At 42.3% G+C, this 10122-nt stretch overlaps 1 protein-coding gene across 1 annotated transcript in view; it reads right to left on the bottom strand.

Annotated features, from left to right (window-relative positions):
• The window catches only part of LOC128695222 (potassium channel subfamily K member 13-like), a 73798-nt gene that overhangs the window by 34624 nt on the left and 29052 nt on the right, over window positions 1-10122 (bottom strand). The window contains exon 3 of the mRNA XM_053785739.2: window positions 3325-3463. Coding sequence (XP_053641714.2) covers window positions 3325-3463 — 139 coding nt within the window. The remainder of the gene's footprint in view (window positions 1-3324; window positions 3464-10122) is intronic.

Raw genomic sequence — 10122 nt, 5'->3', positions numbered from 1 at the left:
CTCCAAGTGGAGAGAGTAGCAGAAATAGGCTGGGAAAAACCAAACTACAAAAGGGGGAACTACTCAGGCATGAGGAACTTCCTTCAAGACATTCAGTGGGAGAGGGAACTGACAGGAAAACCAGTACAAGAAATGATGAACTATGTGGCAACAAAATGCAAGGAGGCAGAGGAGAGGTTTGTTCCCAAGGGAAACAGAAATAATGGAAAGAACAGAACGAGTCCTTGGTTCACCCAAAGGTGTAGGGAGGCAAAACTAGGTGTACTAGAGAATGGAAAAGGTACAGAAGACAGAGAACTCAGGAAAATAAAGAATTTAGCTGAAGAGCCAGAAACGAATATGCACAGATAAGAAGGGAGGCTCAGAGACAATATGAAAATGACATAGCATCAAAAGTAAAGACTGACCCGAAGCTGTTGTACAGCCACATCAGGAGGAAAACAACAGTCAAGGAGCAGGTAGTCAGACTGAGGAAGGGTGATGGGGAATTCACAAGAAACGGCCGAGAGGTATGTCAGGAGCTCAACACAAGATTTAAAGAGGTATTTACAGTGGAAACCAGTAGGACTCCAGGAAATCAGAACAGGGGGGCACACCAGCAAGTGCTGGATGAGGTACATATAACCAAGGAGGAGGTGAAGAAGCTGCTATGCGAACTTGACACCTCAAAGGCGGTGGGACCAGAACATCTCTCCATGGGTCCTTAAAGAGGGAGCAGAGATATTGTGTGTGCCATTAACAAAGATCTTCAACATATCATTTGAAACTGGGCAACTCCCTGAGGTATGGAAAATGGCAAATGTAGTCCCAATTTTTAAAAAGGGAGACAGACATGAGGCACTAAACTACAGACCTGTATCACTAACGTGTATAGTATGCAAGGTCATGGAGAAGATCATCAGGAGGAGAGTGGTGGAGCACCTGGAAAGAAACAAGTGTATAATTGACATCCAGCACGGTTTCTGGGAAGGAAAATCCTGTGTCACAAACCTAATAGAGTTTTATGACAAGGTGACAGAAGTAAGACAAGAGAGAGAGGGGTGGATCGACTGCATATTTTTGGACTGCAAGAAGGCCTTCGACACAGTTCCTCACAAGAGGTTACTGCCAAAGCTAGAGGATCAGGCACACATAACAGAAAAGGCACTGCAATGGATCAGAGAATACCTGACAGGGAGGCAACAACGAGTCATGGTACGCGACGAGGTGTCAGAGTGGGCGCCTGTGACAAGTGGGGTTCCACAGGGGTCAGTCCTAGGACCTGTGCTGTTCTTGGTATATGTGAAAGACATAACGGAAGGGATAGACTCAGAAGTGTCCTTGTTTTTTCAGATGATGCGAAGTTAATGAGAAGAATCAAATCGGATGAGGATCAGGCAAGACCACAAAGAGACCTGGACAGGCTACAAGCCTGGTCCAGCAATAGGCTCCTTGAATTTAACCTTGCCAAATGCAAAGTCATGAAGACTGGGGAAGGGCACAGAAGACCGCAGACACAATATAGTTTAGATGGCCAAAACTGCAAACCTCACTCAAGGAAAAAGATCTGGGGGTGAGTATAACACCGAGCATATCTCCTGAGGCGCACATCAATCAGATAACTGCTGCAGCATACGGACGCCTGGCAAACCTACGGATAGCGTTCCGATACCTCAGTAAGGATTCGTTTAAGACTCTGTATACCATTTACGTCAGGCCCATACTGGAGTATGCAGCACCAGTTTGGAATCCACACCTAGTCAAGCACGTCAAGAAATTAGAGAAAGTGCAAAGGTTTGCAACAAGACTAGTCCCAGAGCTACGGGGATTGTCCTACGAAGAAAGGTTGAGGGAAATCGGCCTGACGACACTGGAGGACAGGAGGGTCAGGGGAGACATGATAACGACATATAAAATACTGCGCGGAATAGACAAGGTGGACAAAGACGGGATGTTCCAGAGAAGGGACACAGACACAAGAGGTCACAATTGGAAGTTGAAGACAAAGATAAATCAAAGGGATGTTAGGAAGTATTTCTTCAGTCATAGAGTAGTCAGGCCGTGGAATAGCCTAGAAAGTGACGTAGTGGAGGCGGGAACCATACATAGTTTTAAGGCGAGGTATGATAAAGCTCATGGGGCAGGGAGAGAGAGGACCTAGTAGCAATCAGCGAAGAGGCGGGGCCAGGAGCTGTGACTCGACCCCTGCAACCACAAATAGGTGAGTACAAATAGGTGAGTACACACACACACACACACACACACGCACGCACGCACGCACACACACACACACACACACACACACACACACACACACACACACACACACATGTCCTACGAGGAGAGGTTAAGGGAAATCAACCTGACGACACTGGAGGACAGGAGAGATAGGGGGGACATGATAACGACATACAAAATACTGAGAGGAATTGACAAGGTGGACAAAGACAGGATGTTCCAGAGATTGGACACAGTAACAAGGGGACACAGTTGGAAGCTGAAGACACAGATGAATCACAGGGATGTTAGGAAGTATTTCTTCAGCCACAGAGTAGTCAGTAAGTTGAATAGTTTGGGAAGCGATGTAGTGGAGGCAGGATCCATACATAGCTTTAAGCAGAGGTATGATAAAGCTCACGGCTCAGGGAGAGTGACCTAGTAGCGATCAGTGAAGAGGCGGGGCCAGGAGCTCGGACTCGACCCCCGCAACCTCAACTAGGTGAGTACACACTGCGCTGGATAGACAAGGTGGACGAAGACGATGTTCCAGAGTTGGGACACTGAAACAAGGAGTCACAATTGGAAGTTGAAGACTCAGATGAATCAAAGGGATGTTAGGAAGTATTTCTTCAGACATAGAGTTGTCAGGCCGTGGAATAGCCTAGAAAGTGACGTAGTGGAGGCGGGAACCATACATAGTTTTAAGATGAGGTTTGATAAAGCTCATGGGGCAGGGAGAGAGAAAGAACTTAGTAGTAATCAGTGAAGAGGCGGGGCCAGGAGCTATGCCTCGACCCTTGCACCACAAATAGCTGAGTACACACACTCAACCCCTGTAACAATATGGTGAGCACAGACCTCTACAAAGCACCGCAGTTCACCTACCGAACCACTAGCCGGGCGAGTGACTCAAATTCTACACAGAGAATTCCATAGTCCTCTCTGACACCACAGTCTTCTCAGTACTGCATAGGCTACCCAAAAACCTCAACGTCCACACACTGATCTAACACCCCACTCACTGATGAAGACCATCACCCAGTTATCATAATGTTCCACTCGTTCACCCACTTATCATGATGTTCCACCCGTTCACCCACTTTTCATGATGTTCCACCCACTGACCTGTTGATTTTGGCTAGGATGGTGATTATTCTCTCCAGGAAGAGGTTGTAGAATAATAAACTAGAAGAGCATCCGATCAGGCTGAAGAAGATGGAGAAGACCTTTCCCTCCACCGTCTTGAGGGATGGTACTCCATACCCTGAAGAAGGAGAAAACTTTGGTATAATAAGCTGTAGGTATGTGCTCTCACAAGCTGCTCTGGTGAGAGTGCATCGTTCGCCATACAGTGGTGCCAGAAGTACTTCTTATTTTAATTTGTCAGAAAACAAACAAAAAGACACGAATTTCCTGATACGCGTTTTAAACATGCAGTCCTAAAGTTGTCTTGATACACTCACACACACACACACACACACACACACACATACACACACACACACACACACACCCCACACACACACACCACATACACCCCCCCCCCCCCACACACACACACACACACAAAGCGGGGCCAGGAGCTGAGTCTCGACCCCTGCAACCACAATTAGGTGAGTACACACACACACACACGTACTCATATACAACAGGCCTAGTGTCTAATCGACATGTGCCTAGGACAAAATGGTAACTAACACACACACACACACACACACAGATGAAAGTGTTGAATAATGATGAAAGTATTTTCTTTTTGGGATTTTCTTTCTTCATGGGTCACCCTGCCTCGGTGGGAGACGGCCGACTTGTTAAATATATATATATATATATATATATATATATATATATATATATATATATATATATATATATATATATATATATATATATATATATATATATATATATTTTTTTTTTTTTTTTTTTTTTTTTTTTTTTTTTTTTTTTTTTCAACAAGTCGGTCGTCTCCCACCGAGGCAGGGTGACCCAAAAAAGAAAGAAAATCCCCAAAAAGAAAATACTTTCATCATCATTCAACACTTTCACCACACTCACACATTATCACTGCTTTTGCAGAGGTGCTCAGGATACAACAATCTAGAAGCATATACGTATAAAGATACACAACATATCCCTCCAAACTGCCAATATCCCAACCCCCTCCTTTAAAGTGCAGGCATTGTACTTCCCATTTCCAGGACTCAAGTCCGACTATATGAAAATAACCTGTTTCCCTGAATCCCTTCACTAAATATTACCCTGCTCACACTCCAACAGATCGTCAGGTCCCAAGTATCATTCGTCTCCATTCACTCCTATCTAACACGCTCATGCACGCTTGCTGGAAGTCCAAGCCCCTCGCCCACAAAACCTCCTTTACCCCCTCTTTCCAACCCTTTCGAGGACGACCCCTACCCCTCTTTCCTTCCCCTATAGATTTATATGCTTTCCATGTCATTCTACTTTGATCCATTCTCTCTAAATGACCAAACCACCTCAACAACCCCTCTTCTGCCCTCTGACTAATGCTTTTATTAACTCCACACCTTCTCCTAATTTCCACGCTCCGAATTTTCTGCATAATATTTACACCACACATTGCCCTTAGACAGGACATCTCCACTGCCTCCAACCGTCTCCTCGCTGCTGCATTTACCACCCAAGCTTCACATCCATATAAGAGTGTTGGTACTACTATACTTTCATACATTCCCTTCTTTGCCTCCATAGATAACGTTTTTTGACTCCACATATACCTCAATGCACCACTCACCTTTTTTCCCTCATCAATTCTATGATTAACCTCATCCTTCATAAATCCATCCGCCGACACGTCAACTCCCAAGTATCTGAAAACATTCACTTCTTCCATACTCCTCCTCCCCAATTTGATATCCAATTTTTCTTTATCTAAATCATTTGATATCCTCATCACCTTACTCTTTTCTATGTTCACTTTCAACTTTCTACCTTTACACACATTCTCAAACTCATCCACTAACCTTTGCAATTTTTCTTTAGAATCTCCCATAAGCACAGTATCATCAGCAAAAAGTAACTGTGTCAATTCCCATTTTGAATTTGATTCCCCATAATTTAATCCCACCCCTCTCCCGAACACCCTAGCATTTACTTCTTTTACAACCCCATCTATAAATATATTAGACAACCATGGTGACATTACACATCCCTGTCTAAGACCTACTTTTACCGGGAAGTATTCTCCCTCTCTTCTACACACCCTAACCTGAGCCTCACTATCCTCATAAAAGCTCTTTACAGCATTTAGTAACTTACCACCTATTCCATAAACTTGCAACATCTGCCACATTGCTCCTCTATCCACTCTATCATATGCCTTTTCTAAATCCATAAATGCAATAAAAACTTCCCTACCTTTATCTAAATACTGTTCACATATATGCTTCAATGTAAACACTTGATCTACACATCCCCTACCCACTCTGAAGCCTCCTTGCTCATCCGCAATTATATATATATATATATATATATATATATATATATATATATATATATATATATATATATATATATATATATATATATATATATATATATATATATATATATATATATATATATATATATATATATATATATATATATATATATGCAATAAGATCACAGTAAACAGGTGATTTCAAAATATGCAAAACAACCACTCTGAAAGAATAGAGAAATTCCAAGCGCTTTCGTGACTACTCACATTATCAAGGAACTATGAAAGTGAAGCATCCAAGGAAGCTATATAAGGGACTCCGGCCAGCACCTCACTATCAGATCCCACAACGGTTAAACACGTGACGCGCGGCGAGCCAACTTGGATAGGTCCTTTGCGAAACTCACCCCCAAGCTATTTATTTGTCCAGTGTATTATTAAATTCTTCCCAAATTCTATTAATTATAAATGGATCTAATTTATATAAATTTATATATATATATATATATATATATATATATATATATATATATATATATATATATATATATATATATATATATATATATATATATATATATATATATATAAATGCAAAACAACCACGGTGGTAGTAGAATGATGGCTCTAGGCCTTTAGTGTTGCAATCAACACATCATCAGGAGCTTACAAAATTGCAGAAAACAGGAGGATGTCCAAGCAAGTACGTTCCCAAAGGACGACTTCACAAGGAACGAGTTAGTGAGTGAGGGAGATATAGAGAGAGAAGGATACCGGAAGCGCCCCCAGGCACACCAGTGCCCTTAATACTAAGTTCTTTCTCAGGATACTCATTGGCAATATCCTTCACTATCTGTTAAACCTCTTTTTTGTTCATAAGTAGTTATTTTGGTGTGAAGGTTTGAGACCAATCCCTCCAGTATCTTCCAGGTGTAGATTATGATGAATTATTCTTGCCTGTATTTTGAGGAGTGCAGTTACAGGAACTTAGAGCTGTGAAGGTTCTCTGCACATTCTTCAGCTCAGCAATTTCGCCTGCCTTGAAAGGGCCATTAGTATACAGCAATACCTAAGGACTCAAATTCTTGAAGGTGGACATAACCGGTATTAGGAGTCTCTTAGTTTGTTAAATGGATCTCTTCTGAGTCTGGCCGACCAACAAATCAAGACTGGTACATCCCTACAGTGTACTGAAACTGTTCTGAAGGATGTACCTAGGGAGTTGTTACCTTTATTATTTAAAGGTAAACAAGCTCTATGTTATGATTATATTGATTGTTTAATAAAACCCGATGAAACAAAGTACAGAGTAAATAATTTTTAATTCATTAAGAAGCAGTGAGATTATCACGCATTGAAAATATTCCACTTGGGGAAATGTATGATTTTAGGTGATTGCCTGATGAGGGTTTATTAGCTGATGTATTTATGGAGTGGCATGAAACACTCAAAGATATACACATATACATACTAGATATCAGTAATTACATAAGTTTGCCGTCATATATTTGGAATTTTTTTGTGAAAAACTAAACTAAAACTAGACACAATTCATTCCCATGAATTATATGCCCTTAGAAACAGTAATCCCAGAGGTGGATTCACATGTGCAGTTAACCAGTATACCAAAGCAGATAATCCCTTAATTAATTACTGCTCGTGGAGGCTTGTACGTCCAACTGGGAGCAGAATGAAATTAGCTCAGAGGCACCAACACCAACGTATGTCCTTCGATCAAGGTAAAACACCTAGCTCTGCTGGGTGCTTGATTCTTGTAGGATTGCGTAGGCCTGTGGGTTAGAGCATCATGTGATTTTTGCTCACCACGAGGAGGGCCAAAACGACATGGGTTCGAATCCTCGGGTAGTCGCAGTGTTTTTTTGATTAAATACCACTCATTTGTGGTCACAGTATTATATAAAATGTATTTAGTTGGATTAGGCTAAATTAAATTGCCCTGTTTATAATAAGGTTAGGTAAGTTTCCTAAGGTTCTTTTGGTACAAAATCATTAATTTTTATATTAACATAAATAAAAAATATACATCTTTAAATGTGCAAGAGAAAATTTTAGAAAGAACTTAATTTTAAATGAGTTCTTGTTAACTGACCAGTTTTAACTATTCGGTACGACATTATATATATGTCCCTGACCCCTCTCTTTCTCTCCATTTACTCTTCCCTCCTTGCATCACTTCTACTGTGTAAAACCCTCTCATATGCTGACCATTTCTCCCTTACTACTCTCTTTACATCATTCCACCAATCGCTCTTCTTCCCTCCCGCACCCACTTTCCTGTAACCACAAACTTCTGCTGAACACTCTAACTCTACATTCTTAAACTTGTGATGAATGGTTTTGAAAAACCGACAAGTTGAAGATTGAGACACTTATGCAGCATATTGGAATCTTTATTCAGGAAACGTTTCGCCACACAGTGGCTTCATCAGTCCAATACAAAGAGGAAGGCGTAAATAGAGGAGGAGTATGAGGTAATCAGTCCCTCAACCTGGAGTCGACTCCAGGTTGAGGGACTGATTACCTCATACTCCTCCTCTCCTTACGCCTTCCTCTTTGTATTGGACTGATGAAGCCACTGTGTGGCGAAACGTTTCCTGAATAAAGATTCCCATATGCTGCATAAGTGTCTCAACATTCTTAAACTTACACCATACATCTTCGACCCCATTGCCTATACTATTACTAGCCCATTTATCCTCCAATAGTTGTTTATATCTTACCCTATATGCTTCCTTCTTTAGTTCATAAACCTTCACCTCTTTCTTACTGCTTTATTTTCGTTGTATCTCATCTACCTTTTACTCTCAGTGTAGCTACAACTAAAAAGTGATCTGATATATCTGTGGCCCCTCTATAAACATGTACATCCTGAAGTATACTTAAGTCTTTTATCTACCAATACATAGTCACATATTTCGTGTGTTCACACATTAAATTCAAATTATTAATGTGTGAACACTGGACTGAATTGTTCAATGTAATAAGGCGTTCTCGAATGTCAACTGATGTATATCGGCCTCAATTCGTAATTTAGAAATTGCTGAAAGGCAGGGCCAAGAGCTAAGACTCGACCCCTACACCCACTTCTAGGTGAGTCAATCACAGGCCTCCTTACGTCGTCCAAGGTTATGCCTGCAGTATAAGCGGGATGTTCAGGTGTTTACTTCTCTTGATGCAGCAGTTACCTGTGTAGATGCTACTTCCCCTGCTGCTAGTAATGCTACTGCTCCTGCTGCTAGTAATGCTACTGCTCCTGCTGCTAGTTATGCTACTGCTCCTGCTGCTAGTAATGCTACTGCTCCTGCTGCTAGCAATGTTGTTTCTGCTGTTTTAATGCTGCTGTTTCTGGTGCTGATAAGGCTGCTGGTGATATTGGTGCTTCTGTTGCTGCTAGCTGTGTTGATGCTGGTCGTAATGGTGGTGGTGGTGGAGGAGGCGGTGGTGGTTGTGGTGGTAATGATGGTGGTAGTGGTGTTGGAGGGGGTAGTTGTGGTGGTGGTGGTAGTAGTAATAGTAGTAGTAGTAGTAGTAGTAGTAGTAGTAGTAGTAGTAGTAGTAATAGTAGTAGTAGTAGTGGTGGTGGTTGTAATGGTGGTGGGGTAGTGTTGGTGATGGTGGTAGGGTAGTGGTGGTGATGGTGGTGAGGGTAGTGGTGGTGATGGTGGTGGGGGTAGTGGTGACGATGGTAGTGGAGATAGTGATGGTAGTGGTAGTGGCGGGGATAATAGTGGTGGTGGACGTGGAGGTGGTGGCTGTGGTGGTAGCAGTAGTATTAGTGGTGGTGGTTTTGGTGGAGGTCATGGCGATATTGGTGGTAGTGGTGATTTTGTGGTGGTGGGGGCTGTAACTGTGATAGTTGTCTTGGTTTGTGATAATAGTGGTGGTGGTGATGGCTGCGGTAGTAATGGCTGTCGTGGTTTGTGATGATAATGTTGGTGGTTGTATTGGTGGTAGCTGTGGTAGTGATGGTTGTCGTGGTTTGTGGCGATAGTGGTGTTGGTGAGTATGTTGGTGGCTGTAGAGGTGTTGGCAGTGGTGTTGGTGGTTACAGTGGTGGTACGTGCGGTACTGAGGGTGAGGGAGTGTCATGGCAACAGTGTTTGTTGCAAGGTGTCAACAGTGTTGTCATACCTATCTCCTCTTATTATCTAATAAAGAATTGGTTTGCACGCACATGTGTACACCCATGTGTACACCCATGTGTACACCCATGCTTGTACGCTGGTAGATCATGTGTACACCCATGCTTATACGCTGGTAGATCATGTGTACACCCATGCCTGTATGCTCGTAGATGATGTGTACGCCCATGCCTGTATGCTCGTAGATCATGTGTACGCCCATGCCTGTATGCTCGTAGATCATGTGTACGCCCATGCCTGTATGCTCGTAGATCATGTGTACGCCCATGCCTGTATGCTCGTAGATCATGTGTACGC

Source organism: Cherax quadricarinatus, chromosome 35, assembly GCF_038502225.1.
Source record: "Cherax quadricarinatus isolate ZL_2023a chromosome 35, ASM3850222v1, whole genome shotgun sequence".
In the NCBI taxonomy this organism is placed as follows: Eukaryota; Metazoa; Arthropoda; class Malacostraca; order Decapoda; family Parastacidae; genus Cherax; species Cherax quadricarinatus.
This window is presented reverse-complemented; position numbering and strand designations above follow the sequence as displayed.